The following is a 19,361-nucleotide window of genomic DNA, read 5'->3' as shown; positions in this document are numbered from 1 at the left end:
TCACTTTCACTTTTCACTTTTATGCACTGGAGAAGGAAATGGCAACCCATTCCAGTGTTCTTGCCTGGAGAATCCCAGGGATGGGGGAGCCTGGTGGGCTGCCATCTATAGGGTTGCACAGAGTCAGACACGACTAAAGTGACTTAGCAATAGCAACATGTTCCAAATTAAACTCCTGCTCTTCACTCACAAACCTATTCCATTATGGTTTCATCATCTTAATTGACAGCAACTCCATCCTTTGATTTATTCAGGCCAAGGATTGGTACAATCCTTGATTCCTCTTTCTCTCCTAAACCCCACACTGAATCTATCAGGACATCCTACCGGCTTTACCTTTAAAGTATATTCAGAATCCAACCTCTTTTTACCACTATCAAGAGGATTACAGCAATAGTCTGATACATTTAGTCTCCCCACTTCATTTAATTTGATCAATGTCTAAAGAACCAGAATAGAAGCCCTATTACCCAATGCAGTGGCTTTCAAAGTGTTCCCCACAAGCCAGTAGCAGTGTTCACATCATCTGGGAAGCTGGCAGAAATGCAAATTCTAGGGCCCACCCCATAGAATCCCTGAGCGTGCCCAGCAGTCTTTTCCCGCAAGCTCTCCAGGTGGCTCTCATGCATGGTCAAATTTGAGAACCGCACTCATCTAATGTGATAGTGGCTGATAACTGGTCAGATAATTTTTTAATATATCAGTTAAATAGTAAAATCTCATAAACAGAATAGATGCCTCCTTTTACATTTACCTCTAATTAAAATACAGAAATTAACACTCATCTGAAACATTTTTCCCCCAGGGTCTAGGTTTTTTATCATGTGGAGATGTGCCTTGTTTTTCTGTAAATCATTTCTCATGATTTCCAAGTACAATTTCTTTACAATGGCAGGAGACCTTTTAAAAAGACACCTGAGAAGAAATCTGAGCATATTTTTTATAGATGTGATTTCTGCCCCAATCTCTAAACATCTCTTGCTTACACTTATTTGACGATCTTGTAGTCGCTCACTTTTATTGAATCATTCCAAAGAATTCATTATAATTTGCAAAGAAATGTATATGCCTTTGTATTCATTTTAAAATATAATTTTAATTAAGTTATAGAAGTATAGTAAGCACAATTGGCATAGGTATGTATATTGAGAAAAATACAAGGAACTTTGGATAAGCGCACAACTGAGCTGGAGAAAGTAGGCAGGTAAACAGAAGGGACTTCAGCCCAAAAGAATCCAAAGGGCCACAGAATATATCAATACTTTCTACAAAGCAAATGAAGAAAGGTTAAGACAGCTGGTTCAGTACAGTTCAGTCACTCAGTCGTGTCCAACTCTTTGTGACCCCATGGACTGCAGCATGCCAGGCTTCCCTGTCCATCACCAACTCCCGGAACTTGCTCAAACTGTTGTCCATCGAGTCGGTAATGCCATCCAACCATCTCATACTGTCATCCCCTTCTCCTCCTGCCTTCAATGTTTCCCAGCATCAGCGTCCTTTCCAATGAGTCACTTCTCTGCATCAGGTGGCCAAAGTATCGCAGTTTCAGTTTCAGCATTAGTCCTTCCAATGAATATTCAGGACTGATTTCCTTTAGGATGGACTGGTTGAATCTCCTTACAGTCCAAGGGACTCTCAAGAGTGTTCTCCAATACCACAGTTCAAAAGCATCAATTCTTTGGCACTCAGCTTTCTTTATATTCCAACTCTCACATCCATACATGACTAGTGGTAAAACCATAGCTTTGGCTAGAAGGACCTTTGTCAGCAAAGTAATGTCTCTGCTTTTTAATATGCTGTCTAGGTAGGTCACAGTTTTTCTTCCAAGGAGCAAGCATCTTTTAATTTCATGGTTGCAGTCACTGTCCACAGTGATTTTGGAGCCCAAGAAAATAGAGTCACTGTTTCCATTATTTCCCCATCTGCCAATGAAATGATAGGACCAGATGCCATGATCTTACTGTTCTGAATCTTGAGTATTAAGCCAGCTTTTTCACTTTCTTCTTTCACTTTCATCAAGAGGATCTTCAGTTCCTCTTTCTGCCATAAGGGTAGTGTCATCTGCGTATTTGAGGTTATTAACATTTCTCCCGGCAATCTTGATTCCAGCTTGTGCTTCACTCAGCCCAGCATTTCTCATGATGTATTCTGCGTATAAGTTAAATAAGCAGGGTGACAATATACAGCCTTGACGTACTCCTTTCCCTATTTGGAAACAGTCTGTTGTTTCATGTCCAGTTCTAACTGTTGCTTCCTGACCTGCATATAGGTTTCTCAAGAGGCAGGTCAGGTGGTCTGGTATTCCCATCTCTTTCAGAATTTTCCACAGTTTACTGTGATCCACACAGTCAAAGGCTTTGGCATAGTCAATAAAGCAGAAGTAGATGTTTTTTCTGGAACTCTCTTGCTTTTTCAATGATCCAAGGGATGTTGGCAATTTGATCTTTGGTTCCTCTGCCTTTTCTAAAACCAGCTTGAACATCTGGAAGTTCATGGTTCACATACTGCTGAAGCCTGGCTTGGAGAATTTTGAGCATTACTTTACTAGCACGTGAGATGAGTGCAATTGTGTGGTAGTTTGAACATTCTTTGGCATTGCCCCTCTTTGGGACTGGAATGAAAACTGACATTTTCCAGTCTTGTGGCCACTGCTGTGTTTCCTAAATTTGCTGGCATATTGAGTACAGCATTTCAAAAGCATCATCTTTTAGGATTTGAAACAGTTCAACTGGAATTCCATCACCTCCACTAGCTTTGTTTGTAGTGATGCTTCCTAAGGCCCACTTGAGTTTGTATTCCAGGATGTCTGGCTCTAGGTGAGTGATCACACCATCATGGTTATCTGGGTCATGAAGATATTTTTGTATAGTTCTATTTATTCTTGACACCTCTTCTTAATATCATCTGCTTCTGTTAGGTCCATAACATTTCTATCCTTTATTGAGCCCATCTTTGCATGAAGTGTTCCCTTGGTATCTCTAATTTTCTTGAAGAGACTTCTAGTCTTTCCTATTCTGTTGTTTTCCTCTATTTCTTTGCATTGATCACTGAGGAACACTTTCCAAGAACTCTCTCCTTGCTATTCTTTGGAACTCTCCATTCAAATGGGTATATCTTTCCTTTTCCCCTCTGCCTTCAATTTCTCTTCTAGAGTCCAAAATGTAGTACTTGAGTACAATCTCAAAAATGACAGAATGATCTCATTTGTTTCCAAGGCAAACCATTCAATATCACAGTAATCCAAGTCTATGCCCCAACCAGTAATGCCAAAGAAGCTGAATGGTTCTTTGAACACCTTCAAGACTTTCTAGAACTAACACCCAAAAAAGATGTCCTTTTCATTATAGGGGACTGGAATGCAAAAGTAGATGTCAAGAGATACCTGCAGTTAACAGGCAAGTTTGGCCTTGGAGTACAAAATTAAGTAGGGCAAAGGCTAACAGAGTTTTGCCAAGAGAATGCACTGGTCATAGCAAACACCCTCATCCAACAACATAAGAGAAGACTCTACACATGGACATCACCAGATGGTCAACACCAAAATCAGATTGATTATATTTTTGCAGCCAAAGATGGAGAAGCTCTATACAGTCAGCAAAAACAAGACCAGGAGCTGACTGTGGCTCAGATCATGAACTCCTTATTGCCAAATTCAGACTTAAATTGAAGAAAGTAGGGAAAACCACTAGACCATTCAGGTATGACCTAATCAAATCCCTTATGATTATGCAGTGAAAGTGACAAATAGATTCAAAGGAATAGATCTGATAGACAGAGTCCCTGAAGAACTATGGACAGAGATTTGTGACACTGTACAGGAGGCAGTGATGCAAAAAGGCAAAAGGGTTATCTGAGGAGGTCTTACAAACAGCTGAGAGAAAGGCAGAAAGTGAAGTGGTGATAAATTTAGAGTGCTTCCATTTTCATGTATGGGTCACTTATATCTGCAATATTTATTCAATGAATATCAAATTTTGGCTTTCTGTATTTTTGTGTATTATATCAAGTAGTTTTTTCCTAGTCTGGATGTAAAAATGATAACTGTCTTTAAGATTTCTCTATTTTAGCTTATAATCACATGCATGAATAGGTAATGACATTATTTTTAACTGCTGAATAGGTATTGTTTCTTTTTAAAACTTTTACCTGGCATCCTTTTGTTGGAAAGTCAATTGGTTGTCTAATCTCAGGGCTAGTAGCTGCTTCTGGTGAAGTGCATCATTAAGTTTCTCCTCCAATTCTTCAATCTTAAGAGAAAAGGGTAAATGACAAGGTCAATTTGCAAATTTAATAAAACCTTCTGTTTGTCCATACAAATGGTTGTTAAACTATGCTTTGAATCTGAAGCCTCATAAATCGATTTTTACCAGGCTGTCATTGGGATTATTTTTCCCTTAATCTAATCTCACTGAAAAACTCTTTGACAACTGGGGTTTATATGCTGGTGCCTTGCCCAGGTAATTTTTTCCTGGCCAGACCCTGCATATATTGTAGATCCATATATCTGACTGCTACATGTCTTCAATTGACTACTACATGGGTGATGCTACAAATGTCCAAAATGAACCTAGTCACCCACCTCACCTAGTCTTATATTCTTTGCATCTCCTTGGTCTCCAAAGCAAAAAAATCTCAGTCACATTTGATACATCTCTCCCATTGCTTATTCTGATCAGAAATCACTGTTTTTTTATTGTTGAGTTTATTCCATAAAAAGGTGTCACAACTACACCATCCTCTTTAACAGCCACTGACAAGTCTTCAGTTAGATCCCTGTCATATCTTACCTAGATTATGACAATGCTTTCCTACTCTTTCCCTGCCTTCAGTTTTGCAAATCTTCAAAACTATCTTCCTTTACCTTATCTTTTAAAAATGCTATCAAAAATGTTATTTCCCCAGTGTTAAATCCTTCAGAGGATCCTCACTGTCTTCCGAATAAATTCCAAAGTTCATGGCATTCTACACTACTCTTTTTTTCTTTTTAAAGTTATTTATTATTTATTTAATTCTGGCTGTGCTAGGTCGTCGCTGCTGCCTGTGGGCTTTCTCTAGTTGTGGACAGCAGGGCCTACTCTTCGTTGTGGTGTATGGGCTTCTGGCTGTGGTGGCTGCTCTTGTTGTGGAGCACAGGCTCTAGGGCATTAAGGTCTTCAGTAGTTGGGCTCAGTAGTGCTGACTCTTGGGGCTTAGTTGCTCCATGGTATGTGGGATCCTGGACCAGGGACTGAACCCGTATCTCCTTCATTGGCAGGTGGACTCTTACCCACTGTACCACTAGGGAAGTCCCTCTACACTCCTTCTTGACCTGGCCTTTGCCAACCATGCCTGTTGTCATTAGCTTAAAAGAAAATTCTATTCTAGCCAAAATAAATGCTTACCATTCCTCAAATATGTTATGCTCTCTCTTAAGTCTCGATACATCTGAGCTGACTCTTAGTCCATTTAAAAAATTCTTTACTCTCTCCCTTTCAACCCAGGCAATTCTTGTTTATCTTTAAAATATGCAGATTAACATAAGTCAGTCCTTAATAAAACTTTCATATGGTTTTTGTCCCACACTAAATGGCACCCGACTCAAGTAGTCTTGCCTGGAGTATCCCATGGGCGGAGGAGCCTGGTAGGCTGCAGTCCATGGGGTAACGAAGAGTTGGACACTTACTGAGCGACTTCACTTTCACTTTTCACTTTCATGCAGTGGAGAAGGAAATGGCAACCCACTCCAGTGTTCTTGCCAGGAGAATCCCAGGGATCGGGGAGCCTGGTGGGCTGCCGTCCATTGGGTCACACAGAGTCGGACACTACTAAAGCGACTTAGTAGTAGTAGTAGTATTCCAATAACAATATTTGTTCAGGTTATGAATCCTCTCCATAATGCCCAGTCCAATGGTTATTTCTGCATATTTATCTTATATGATAGCATAATTTGGCAGAGTTGACCACTCCATCCTCTTTCACCTTATGTGATACTCCTCTTGGTTTTCTTCCTTAACTCACAGGACCCTCTTAAGCTTCTCAGGTTCATATGATAGATTTTTTTCCTCTATCCTATTTCTAATGTTTGACTACCCCTTGACTTGGTTTGGGGTCCTCTACTCTCCCCAGGTAATCATCCAATAACAAAGCTTTATGTGGTACTTACATGCCTACAATACAGGAGACCTGGGTTCAATCCCTATGTCAGGAATATCTCCTGGAGAAGGGAATGGCACCCCACTCCAGTATTCTTGCCTAGAGAATCCTATGGACAGAGGAACCTGGAAGCTGCAGTCCAAGGGGCTGCAAAGAGTCACTGAGCGACTAACACTTTCACATGCTGATGTATACTACACACACACACACACACACATATACACACACGAAACTGCAGTCCAAGGGATAGCAAAGAGTCACTGAGCAACTAACACTTTCACATGCTGATGTATATTACATGTATATTACACACACACACACACACACACACACCCACCCCTACCTACCCCCAGTCATGGACTTTCCTCTAAAGTCAAAGTGACAATTTCATCTGGGAGTCTAATTGGCATTTAAAGTTTAATGTGTTCAAAACAGAACTTATATTTTACCTCCTACATCAGTTTTCTTCCAGCCTTCTATTTCTCAATAAATGGCTCCAGGAGATGAAGCCAAAAACTTGGGAGTCTTACACAGGCAATTATTTAGTACTGTCTTCCTCTTCTACCTTACCTGCTTTTAGTCTATTGCTTCAGTGACATTTTGAAAGCAGAAATCAGGACATATAAGTCCAATTGCCTAAACTCTTCAAACGGCTTCTCTAACACACAATTGAAAGCAGGGTTAACATATCAAATTGACGGGCCAAATCCTGCCCATGTCCTGTTCCTATATAGCCCACAAGCTAGGAACAGGTTTTACATTTATAAAGTTGTTAAAAGCCAAAAAAAAAAAAAAAAGAAGAAGGAAGACTATGTAATAGACCATATGCAAGCTGGAAAGCCTAAACTATTTACTGTCTTGCCCAGGCCTTTACAGAGAAAGTTTGCTGACTTCCTATCTAAAGCAGAAAATTCCCACTGCTAAGCAATGCTGTATCACATGACCCTGAAGACAGCTTATTTGTTGTTTGATGATGTCTCTCACTTAAATGTGATCTCCATAAAAAAGGGACTCTTGTCATATTCATTGCTGTATTCCTGGTAACATGTCTCAATAAATGTCTTAAATCAACAAATGATGACCACATTCCTCATAATTACCATTCTGCAAATCAAGAAGACTGCTACCACAAGGAGTGAAACTTCTGCTTTTTTCAGGGTGGGAACTTTAACAATTTCAACTGACTTCTAGATTTAAGTCCCTCGACTCAGAGACAGTCAAGCTAGGGAGACACCCTCCAGCACTTCCCAAGCAATGAGGAACCCAGGGACCATTAATGAGAGATAAACAAAAAGAGATTTTAGCATTTAAAAACTGACAGCAAAAGAGACACTGATGTATAGAACAATCTTATGGACTCTGTGAGAGAGGGAGAGGGTGGGAAGATTTGGGAGAATGGCATTGAAACATGTAAAATATCATGTATGGAACGAGTTGCCAGTCCAGGTTCGATGCACAATACTGGATGCTTGGGGCAGGTGCACTGGGACGACCCAGAGGGATGGAATGGGGAGGGAGGAGGGAGGGGGGTTCGGGATGGGGAACACATCTATACCTGTGGTGGATTCATTTTGATATTTGGCAAAACTAATACAGTTATATAAAGTTTAAAAATAAAATAAAATTAAAAAAAAATAAAATAAAAACTGACAGGCTAGATGTGTGAGGAGGAGAGGAATAAGGAAGTGGAGTAAGCAAGGAGAGTTAGGCAGCAATAAGTGTGCATAAAAGTGCACCGAACAGTCCTCTAAGATCAGCAAGCCTGGCCTGAGCAACTCCCCTTCCAGGGCTCTCAGTCAGCAAGCAGCTGAGTGGGTAATGAGAATCAATGCTTGTGAAGTATCCTGTGAATAATCTGCTTGGGTTTTTAGAGATGGAGAAATCAAAGCAGCATGAGTCCTAGTAATAAACTATACCATTAGTTTTGAAAAGTATTAAAAAGCAGAGACAGCACTTTGCTGACAAAGGTCCATCTAGTCAAAGCTATGGTCTCTCCAGTAATCATGTATGGATGTGAGAGTTGGACCATAAAGAAGGCTGAGCGCCAAAGAATTGATGCTTTCGAACTTGGTGTCAGAAAAGACTCTTGAGAGTGCCTTGGACAGCAAGGAGATCAAACCAGTCAATCTTAAAGAAAATCAACCCTGAATATTCATTGCATGGACGGATGCTGAAGCTCCAATACTTTGGCTACCTGATGCGAAAAGCCAACTCACTGGAAAAGACCCTGTTGCTGGGAAAGATTGAGAGCAGGAGGAGAAGCGGATGACAGGGGATGAGATGGTTGGATGGCATCACCGATTCAATGGACATGGGTTTGAGCAAACTCTGGAAGATAGTGAAAGACAGGGAAGCCTGGCGTGCTGCAGTCCATGGGGTCACAAAGAGTTAGACACGACTGGGCAACTGAACAACAACATACCACCAGTAATAAGCTGTAATAAACGTAAGCACTGTATTGTTCCCATATTGGTGTGGAGAGATGTTAGATTATACAGATTCACTGATTTCTGAACTAAGAAAGACCTTGAAGAGAGGAAAAAACTGTTACTCGCCTCTCTTTCTCAAGTAACTCTGATTTTTATTAGCAGCAACAACATGTCCAGTTAAAAATATACACTTCCCAGCTTCCCTCTCCTGGCACCTAGGTGTAGTCATGCTATATAGTCCTAGTCCATCAAGGTCACCAGCTTGAGCTCTAGGAAAGCTCTTTAAAGAACAAATTCATTTGGCATATGCTGCATTCTTCCATCACCCTTCTCCTTATGTCTGCCTAGAGCATGGGCACAACAGTGGCGGCAGATCAGCCATCTGTGATTCTGAGATGAAAAACACATGCTATTTTTACAGCCACCGAGAAGGTTAAAAGGAGCCTGGGTTTCTAATGATATCAACGGTAAATACCAGGTCTAAATTGCCTATTTTCAGAATTCTGTTATACCAGAGAAACAAAATCCTTATCCTGCTTAAGCTATGGTTTCCACACTTTTGTGACTGGCAACCAATGTTTTTCAAGATTCTCATACTAATAATTGAACACTGGACAGCGGGTTCAATCTTTTTCCATAGAAGAAATACCTATAATATTCAAGATACTCGATCATTCAGGACTACTTGAAAGCTTCTGATGACGGGAGCCTCAATAACTTAAAATCAGGCCATTTAAATGTTAATAGCAACAAGTTAAATTCAGCAGAAATGTACCCTCCCTGTGATTTTCAACCATTTTCACTACAGTCTATGCAGGAAAATTCATTTTTTTCAATGCTGAACGTGACATTTTCACCTTCATATATGGGATGTTCAATGCATAGGTAAGCTCTGGAGAATAAATGAGTGGCTAAGAATACTGTTCCTTCATCAATCCCAGACTCACGTATCTTCACACTTTTCATCTCTGAAGCTAGAATGCATCTTACAAACTACAGCACATAACAGTTTAATTTGGCAGTGTTTAACCTTAGTAGTACACGTTAATAGTTTGTTTTATAATCCAGGTGCCCTGGATTTGACGAATTAAAGACTAATTCTTCTACCTTATAATACTTCTTCCCATGTATGCATGCTAAATCGCTTCAGTTGCGTCTGACTCTTTGCAGCCCTATGGACTATAACCCTCCAGGCTCCACTGTCCATGGGGATTCTCACTTCTTCCCATATTTGACAGCAAATATATTGGCAGAAAGTGAAGAAGACCTAAAAAGCCTTATGATGAAAGTGAAAGTGGAGAGTGAAAAAGTTGGCTTAAAGCTCAACATTCAGAAAACTAAGATCAGGGCATCTGGTCCCATCACTTCATGGGAAATAGATGAGGCAACAGTGGAAACAGTGTCAGACTTTAGTTTTGGGGGGCTCCAAATCACTGCAGATGTTGACTGCAGCCATGAAATTAAATGACGCTTACTCCTTGGAAGGAAAGTTATGACCAACCTAGATAACATACTCAAAAGCAAAGACATTACTTCGCCAACAAAGGTCCGTCTACTCAAGGCTATGGTTTTTCCTGTGGTCATGTATGGATGTGAGAATTGGACTGTGAAGAAAGCTGAGCACTGAAGAATTGATGCTTTTGAACTGTGGTGTGGGAGAGAAGACTCTTGAGAGTCTCTTGGACTGCAAGGATATCCAACCAGTCCATCCTAAAGGATGATCAGTCCTGGGTGTTCATTGGAAGAACTGATGCTGAAGCTGAAACTCCAGTACTTTGGCCACCCCATGCGAAGAGTTGACTCATTGGAAAAGACCCTGACGCTGGGAGGGATTGGGGGCAGGAGGAGAAGGGGATGACAGAGGATGAGATGGCTGGATGGCATCACCGACTCGATGGACATGAGTTTGAGTGAACTCTGGGAGTTGGTGATGGACAGGGAGGCATGGCGTGCTGCGATTCATGGGGTCACAAAGAGTCGGACACGACTGAGTGACTGAACTGAACTGAACTGAACTGAAGAGGTCTCCAAGCAGGGCAACTCTAGTGCTTGTATACAAAAAAACACAGGAATGTAGAGTAGGCAGCTACCCTGGAAAGGAATTTGGAAATACACTTAAATGAAGTAGACATATACCCTGCAGCCAGAAATTCCACTCCTGAGTATATGTGTCAATGTGCTCATTCACTCAGTCGTGGCTGACTCTTTGTAACCCTATGGACCATAGTCTGCCAGGCTCCTCTGCCCATGGAATTTTCCAGGCAAGAATACTGGAGCGGGTTGCCATTTCCTTCTCCAATATATATCAAAGAATTGCTCAAATCAGGTCTGGAAGAGAAATGTCTAAAGAAGGCCACACCACATGTGGTGGCAAGGCTTTGGAGGCAACCTGTGGGCCTATCACTGTGGGAGGGGGTGAACAGATGGGTAGACACCAGAATTGTGTGGCTGCTGGAAGCAAAGGACCACATGTACATGTAGTAACATGAAGGATTTTAAAAACAGCACTGAGTTGAAAGCAAAAACCATAAAAGAAATAAAATCTAAAACAAAACATGCAATTTAGATTTATTTAAAGAAAAAAATAAGAAAAATACTAATTTTCAAGATAAATGTTTATAATAACTACAATTGGAGTACAACCTTTAAGAATTATGAGATGTCCCCCTGGTAGTCCAGTGGTTAAGAATCCACCTGCCAATGGAGGGTACACAGGTTCGATCCCTGGTCCAGAAAGATCCCACATGCTATGGGACAAGTAAGACTGTGTGCCACAACCAGAGCCCATGCTTTGTAACTACTCAAACCTGCACCCCCTAGAGCCCATGCTCTGCAACAAGAGAAGCCACCACGATGAGAAGCCCATGCACAGCAGCTAGAGAGCAGGCCCCATTAGCCACAACTAGAGAAACCATGCGAGCAGTTTAAAGATTCAGCACAGCTGAATTTATGTATTTATTAATTTAAATTAATTGATTTATTGATTTTATTTATAAATCAATAAATAATTTGAAGAATGAAAATTGTGAAACACTATGTTGTACACTTGAAACATATAATACTATAAATCAACTATACCTCAATAAAAAATTTTTTTAAAGAATAAATGTTAAAAGATAAAGGCAAACATAAAGAGGAGGAGGAGAAAGGGAAATGAATTACAGTAATAAAAGAATAAACATACAAAATAAGTTATCTTGCAAGGATCAATGATGACTATGTATCATAAATTCAGGAACATGACTAATTTAATCTTCTACATTTTCAGTCCAACCAGAAAACCACAACAATAAAAACTTATATAAAGCACCATGGGATACAATATAATAATAATAATAATAATAATAATATAGTGTTGAGCAAGTATAACTACCCCTATTACTTATTGTACAAGGGTCAGACATGACTCAGCACACACTCCATCACAGCCATCTAAGAGTTTATGTGCATTGATTAATCTTCCTAACAACTCCATGAAGTACAAAACATTATTATTATTTTACAGGAAATCACGGGAAAAAAAAATTAAGGAATCTGTCCAAGGTAACTGTAAGGGCTGGGATTTTAAACTGTGTGTATCTAGGACTGTAGCTCTAACTTCTTATACTTGGAAGCGTCTCAAGAATAAACCAGTATTCCAGTAACGTAAATCCCACACCCAAGGTAAGAGAAACCCAAGTAAGATGATAGGTGTTGCAAGAGGGCATCAGAGGGCAGACACACTGAAACCATACTCACAGAAAACTAGTCAATCTAATCATACTAGGACTACAGCCTTGTCTAACTCAATGAAACTAAGCCACGCCTGTGGGGCAACCCAAGATGGGCAGGTCATGGTGGAGAGATCTGACAGAATGTGGTCCACTGGAGAAGGGAATGGCAAACCACTTCAGTATTGCCTTGAGAACCCCATGAACAGTATGAAAAGGCAAAATAATAGGATACTGAAAGAGGAACTCCCCAGGTCAGAAGGTGCCCAATATGCTACTGGAGATCAGTGCAGAAATAACTCCACAAAGAATGAAGGGATGGAGCCAAAGAAAAAAGAATACCCAGCTGTAGATGTGACTGGGGATAGAAGCAAGGTCCGATGCTGTAAAGAGCAATATTGCATAGGAACCTGAAATGTCAGGTCCGTGAATCAAGGCAAATTGGAAGTGGTCAAACAAGAGATGGCAAGAGTGAATGTCGACATTCTAGGAATCAGCGAACTCAAATGGACTGGAATGGGTGAATTTAACTCAGATGACCATTATATCTACTACTGCAGGCAGGAATCCCTCAGAAGAAATGGAGTAGCCATCATGGTCAACAAGAGAGTCCAAAATGCAGTACTCGGATGCAATCTCAAAAACGACAGAATGATCTCTGTTCGTTTCCAAGGCAAACCATTCAATATCACAGTAATCCAAGTCTATGCCCCAACCAGTAACGCTGAAGAAGCCGAAGTTGAACAGTTCTATAAAGACCTACAAGACCTTTTAGAACTAACACCCAAAAAAGATGTCCTTTTCATTATAGGGGACTGGAATGCAAAAGTAGGAAGTCAAGAAATACCTGGAGTAACAGGCAAATTTGGCCTTGGAATATGGAATGAAGCAGGGCAAAGACTAATAGAGTTTTGCTAAGAAAATGCACTGGTCATAGCAAACACCCTCTTCCAACAACACAAGAGAAGACTCTATACAAGGACATCACCAGATGGTCAACACCGAAATCAGACTGATTATATTCTTTGCAGCCAAAGATGGAGAAGCTCTATACAGTCAGCAAAAACAAGACCAGGAGCTGACTGTGGCTCAGATCATGAACTCCTTATTGCCAAATTCAGATTTAAATTGAAGAAAGTAGGGAAAACCACTAGACCATCCAGGTATGACCTAAATCAAATCCCTTATGATTATACAGTGGAAGTGAGAAATAGATTTAAGGGACTAGATCTGATAGAGTGCCTGATGAATTATGGAATGAGGTTCGTGACATTGTACAGGAGACAGGGATCAAGACCATCCCCAAGAAAAAGAAATGCAAAAAAGCAAAATGGCTGTCTGGGGAGGCCTTACAAATAGCTGTGAACAGAAGAGAAGCGAAAAGCAAAGGAGAAAAGGAAAGATATAAGCATCTGAATGCAGAGTTCCAGAGAATAGCAAGAAGAGATAAGAAAGCCTTCTTCAGGGATCAATGCAAAGAAATAGAGGAAAACAACAGAATGGGAAAGACTAGAGATCTCTTTAAGAAAATCAGAGATACCAAGGGAACATTGCATGCAAAGATGGGCTCGATAAAGGACAGAAATGGTATGGACCTAACAGAAGCAGGAGATATTAAGAAGAGATGGCAAGAATACACAGAAGAACTGTACAAAAAAGATCTTCACGACCCAGATAATCACGATGGTGTGATCACTGACCTAGAGCCAGACATCCTAGAATGTGAAGTCAAGTGGGCCTTAGAAAGCATCACTACGAACAAAGCTAGTGGAGGTGATGGAATTCCAGTTGAGCTATTCCAAATCCTGAAAGATGATGCTGTGAAAGTGCTGCACTCAATATGCCAGCAAATTTGGAAAACTCAGCAGTGGTCACACGACTGGAAAAGGTTAGTTTTCATTCCAATCCCAAAGAAAGGCAATGCCAAAGAATGCTCAAACTACCACACAATTGCACTCATCTCACACGCTAGTAAAGTAATGCTCAAAATTCTCCAAGCCAGGCTTCAGCAATATGTGAACCGTGAACTTCCAGATGTTCAAGCTGTTTTTAGAAAAGGCAGAGGAACCAAAGATCAAATTGCCAACATCCGCTGGATCATGGAAAAAGCAAGAGAGTTCCAGAAAAACAACTATTTCTGCTTTATTGACTATGCCAAAGCCTTTGACTGTGTGGATCACAGTAAACTGTGGAAAATTCTGAAAGAGATGGGAATACCAGACCACCTGACCTGCCTCTTGAGAAACCTGTATGCAGGTCAGGAAGCAACAGTTAGAACTGGACATGGAACAACAGACTGGTTCCAAATAGGAAAAGGAGTATGTCAAGGCTGTATATTGTCACTCTGCTTATTTAACTTATATGCAGAGTACATCATGAGAAACGCTGGGCTGTAAGAAACACAAGCTGGAATCAAGATTGCCCGGAGAAATATCAATAACCTCAGATATGCAGATGACACCACCCTTATGGCAGAAAGTGAAGAGGAACTCAAAAGCCTCTTGATGAAAGTGAAAGTGGAGAGTGAAAAAGTTGGCTTAAAGCTCAACATTCAGAAAACGAAGATCATGGCATCTGGTCCCATCACTTCATGGGAAATAGATGGGGAAACAGTGGAAACAGTGTCAGACTTTAGTTTTCTGGGCTCCAAAATCACTACAGATGGTGACTGCAGTCATGAAATTAAAAGACGCTTACTCCTTGGAAGGAAAGTCATGACCAACCTAGACAGCATATTCAAAAGCAGAGACATTACTTTGCCAACAGAGGTTCGTCTAGTCAGGGCTATGGTTTTTCCTGTGGTCATGTATGGATGCGAGAGTTGGACTGTGAAGAAAGCTGAGCGCTGAAGAATTGATGCTTTTGAACTGTGGTGTTGGAGAAGACTCTTGAGAGTCCCTTGGACTGCAAGGAGATCCAACCAGTCCATTCTGAAGGAGATCAGCCCTGGGATTTCCTTGAAAGGAATGATGCTAAAGCTGAAACTCCAGTACTTTGGCCACCTCATGCGAAGAGATGACTCATTGGAAAAGACTCTGATGCTGGGAGCGATTGGGGGCAGGAGGAGAAGGGGACGACAGAGGATGAGATGGCTGGATGGCATCACTGACTCGATGGACATGAGTCTCAGTGAACTCCGGGAGTTGGTGATGGACAGGGAGGCCTCGTGTGCTGTGATTCATGGGGTCGCAAAGAGTCGGACATGACTGAGCGACGAACTGAACTAAACGTAAACATTACACTTTAAAAAGAGAAACCATTGACAACTGAGCACAAGGCAAGTTGAAAACGAGCAATTTAAAAAGTAGCCAAACAAAATGTAATTTTGAATGTGGTATACAGTTGGCATTTAATAGAATACTTAGGGCTTGCTTCCCTGGTAGTCCAGTAGTTAAGAATCCTTTTTGTTAAGCAAAGGACACCAGTTCGATCCCTGGTCTATGAAGATCCCACATGCAATGGGGCAACTGAGCTCATGTGCCACAATTAGTGAGCCAGCCCCCTGGCCACAACTACTGAAGCCTACGCACCGCAAAGTTCGTGCTCTGCTACAAGAGAAGCCACCACGGTGAGAAGTCCTCGCACCACAACTAGAGAGTGGCCCCCCACTAGTACACAGCAAGAGACACCCAGCACAACCAAAAAATAAATAAGTATTTTAAAAAACAGATGATTTGTTGACTGTCTGGGTCAAAGAATGGGGACCTACCTCGGCGTTCTTCAATGAGTCCAGTGAAGGAGATCTTAAGGGTAGAGATACGCAAGCCAGTATCACCATGGGAATCCATTTAAGGAGTAAAATATGACTCAAGGAAAAGAAATGGGAAACCACTGGATACATTGATAAAATATCAAGTGACCTAGTCTTGGTAGGTGACACCACAGAGAACCTAAAAGGAAGTCTTAGGAGACTCACTTGGATGGAATACAGGCTTTAGCCTTTTTGGTGTTAACCCCACCTGGCTCCACCACTTCTATGTGAATGGCTTTGGTAAGCTACTAACCAGTTGTGGTTCCATTTTTTCAAGAGCAAATGGGGTCCATTTACTCATATAAGAAACAGCCAAGCATATGCTAGGTGCCAGAGACAGTTCTAAGCATTGAAGCTAACAGGGACTACAAAGATGTCCCCTGTTCCTGTGCTCAGGAACCTTACACTCTGTTAACAGAGACAAATACCCAACAAACAAGGCAAGTAATCCTATGAACATGTATAAAAGGCACAGAAAATAAACAGGGTGAAAACAATGAGAATATTATTTTAGTCAATAACCACAACAATAACTAATACTTACTGTGTAGTTCACAAAATATCCATCTAACTTATTCTATTGGTTCATTTAATTTGATGGGTCAGAGAAGATGCTCTAAAAGCACCTGTACCTCAAACAGTTGTATGGCTCAAATGAGATAACACATGAAAAGCTCACAGAGCAGAGTCTGGCACAGAATAGGCACTCAATAAACATTAACTATTAATGTTTTTTAAAAATGTACCTAAACGATTTCTTTACATCATCAAGACCTTGGGGTTTAGGACATTTCATTTTCCTAGAGAGGTGTGGTCAAGAAATTTTTCTAGGAGCATGATCCCTATACAAGAACTACCCAAGACTGACTTAACAGAGAAAAGGTAAGGCATAACTGAAACCAAATAGGAGGGGAGGAGATAGGTAGAGCTGGAAGTCAAGAGCAAAGATGGAGGGTTTACCATCTTCCGTATCTCTTCTTTGCAGAAAGAAAAGACTTTCTCAGAAGACAGAGTAGTAAGACTTAAGAAGTGTCTCCTATCTTTCTAAAATCACTGTAAATTTTTTTTATCACAAATGACAACTTTACCAGGTCTTACATAAAATACTCTATTAAAAACACCACAAAAGGCAGAAAAACAAGGACTGAGGCATTCCTTCTTATTTGGTAGATAACTTATTAAAGCTATGGTAACTGAATTTGTTATACTTGGTACTACGACACAGGAACTATCAAATAGCAGGGTATAAAAGAAATCAAATCTCCATGGTAGAGGATTAAACAGATTCAATAATGTAATAATAATCTTGATTCTTCCTACCCAGCTAGTCATATCAGAGCTAATTCTCAGTGAAGCAGAAAAACAACTTGGCTAGAAAAAAAACACCAATAATTATTTTCTCAAAATGTTAAAAGTATCAAGTTCAGATTATACATTCATAAGTTTAATTCTTATTTATCTGCAGTTTGAAGACAACAAAGCACACAGATAACAAAAGTTACATATGATCTTACCTTTGTAAGATAATCAACCTTCAAATTATCGATCATCATATTTTTCTGTGATAGCTCTATTTTCAGTAACTGAATATTATGAAGCAGTTCTTTCCGTTCAATTAGCTGCCTGGTGATTTTGATTTTGCCATCCTGCTCTTCTGATGAGGAAATATCGTCTGTAGGAATTGTTGTTTCTAAACTAATATCTTCAGATTCCAGGGAGCTAGAGATGTTCATTTTTTTTGATGCCTTGCTAACTTTTCGAGACATTTTAAATTATTACAGGTCACTTATCGTTTCCAATTCTATTTCAATTTCCTGTAGATTAAAAAAATATTGATTTAAATATATTCAAACATTCTTTGTGGAAAGCAGAAAGTTTATCAAAGATATACTAAGGATTCCCTAAGAAATTATTAGGCAAATGGGAGGACCCCCAAATCTAAGACAGATTGGTAAATTACTGCTCAAATCAAACATATTAAATCAAACTCATTAAATCCTATTATGAATCCACACTTTTGATAAGTAAAAACTCAGTTCCTAGGGGCAGGTCCTTATTTGGGTGTAAATAAAGAGATAATAGAGACTTAAATCGCTATAAAGAGATAAACAATAAAGACTTAAATCGCTAGTATCCAAGAATGCTACTCATTAAAGTAACACATGTTATAAGATAAAGAAGTTACTTCTGAGCTGGTCAGGGAAAGGTTATACAGAGGGAGGATTTAGAATCTTGAAGGATTTGGAGAGGAGTAATAAAAAATGAAAAGCATTCAGGTATGAAGCTATAAAGGTGATGAAACTGTAAAACAACCTCAGGAGATAATGGTAGTCAGGCTGGGCCAAGCCTATGTGAAAGTGAGCAGTGACTCCTCACCTCCCCCCCACCCACACACAGAAATACACAGAAGGGTAGTCTTTTATGCATAATCAAGACTGTGGAAGTCCTTGAATATTTCAGTATGTTCTAAATTTATTCTACAGGTAATGCTGCATCACTGAAGTTTTTTGAAAACGGGAAGCTGAGATAAAACACATTTTTATAGACTTGCAAATAGCAAAATTAAACAAGATGGTAACAGAAAAATTCCTCAGTCTAAAACTCAACCCTTTCACACAAATTTCAGCAACTACCTTCTTTTAATTCTGCATAATATAATAAATTACTTATTGTACTGAAGATACTAGTTTTTTGTGGGTTTTTTTTGTTTGTTGTTTTTTTTTTTAACTTAAGGATTAGGAAAAATGTGTATAGGAGAATCCTGAGAACTCTGGATGGATCGGCTTCCCTCATTTTTAAAGGTACAGGGGTAGGTAAGGAAAGGCGAATCAAAGACAGGTAACATCACCTGGATTACAAAGGGTGAGGGACTGGCACTGCCCACACGTGTTGCGTGAAGGATAAAACCCGAATTTGGCAGCATCAGAGGATTCCTACACCAATGCGAAAACGGAGTAGCCTCGAGCTATCTGGAAAGCTTCAATTACTCCACGTTGAAGACTCGAGCAGTTGCCTCTAGAGGAGCTGAAGTGTCTCCAGAGGGCAGCTCGGGTTGCAGCCCCTCAAGAAGGAATCACAGGTGGGAGACGGTTAGCACCGGTAACCAAGACAACCATTTCCGCGCCGGGAGGACAGAGGAAACAGATTCCGGGCTGAAGCCCACGCTGCCGGAACTCAGCGCTCCAGGGTCCACCCAGGCGCTGGAAGCAATGAATGCTGGGAGCTGGAGTCCAGAGGTGGCCTCGCCCATTTCGTGGACGGAAATGGCTCTGGGCTCCGCCCATCTGCCCGCTTTCGCCCAATCCTCACAGCCCTTAGAAGGCCAGCCAACGACAGTCT

General features: G+C 40.5%; 1 protein-coding gene across 3 annotated transcripts in view; it reads right to left on the bottom strand.

The window, feature by feature from the left end:
- The window catches only part of PIBF1 (progesterone immunomodulatory binding factor 1), a 231,449-nt gene extending 212,251 nt beyond the window's left edge, over positions 1 to 19,198 (bottom strand). For all 3 annotated transcript variants that reach the window (XM_055542632.1, XM_055542633.1, XM_055542634.1), the window contains exons 1-3: positions 18,871 to 19,198; positions 17,537 to 17,836; positions 4,147 to 4,247 (exon numbers count right to left, since the gene is read on the bottom strand). In XM_055542632.1, the coding sequence (XP_055398607.1) occupies positions 4,147 to 4,247; positions 17,537 to 17,788 (353 nt within the window). In that variant the 5' untranslated portion in view covers positions 17,789 to 17,836; positions 18,871 to 19,198. The remainder of the gene's footprint in view (positions 1 to 4,146; positions 4,248 to 17,536; positions 17,837 to 18,870) is intronic.
- Positions 19,199 to 19,361: the final 163 nt, after the last annotated feature.

This window comes from Bubalus kerabau, chromosome 12, assembly GCF_029407905.1.
Source record: "Bubalus kerabau isolate K-KA32 ecotype Philippines breed swamp buffalo chromosome 12, PCC_UOA_SB_1v2, whole genome shotgun sequence".
NCBI classification, from domain to species: domain Eukaryota; kingdom Metazoa; phylum Chordata; class Mammalia; order Artiodactyla; family Bovidae; genus Bubalus; species Bubalus kerabau.
The sequence above is the reverse complement of the archived record's forward strand: the minus strand, read 5'-3'. Positions and strand labels throughout refer to the sequence as shown.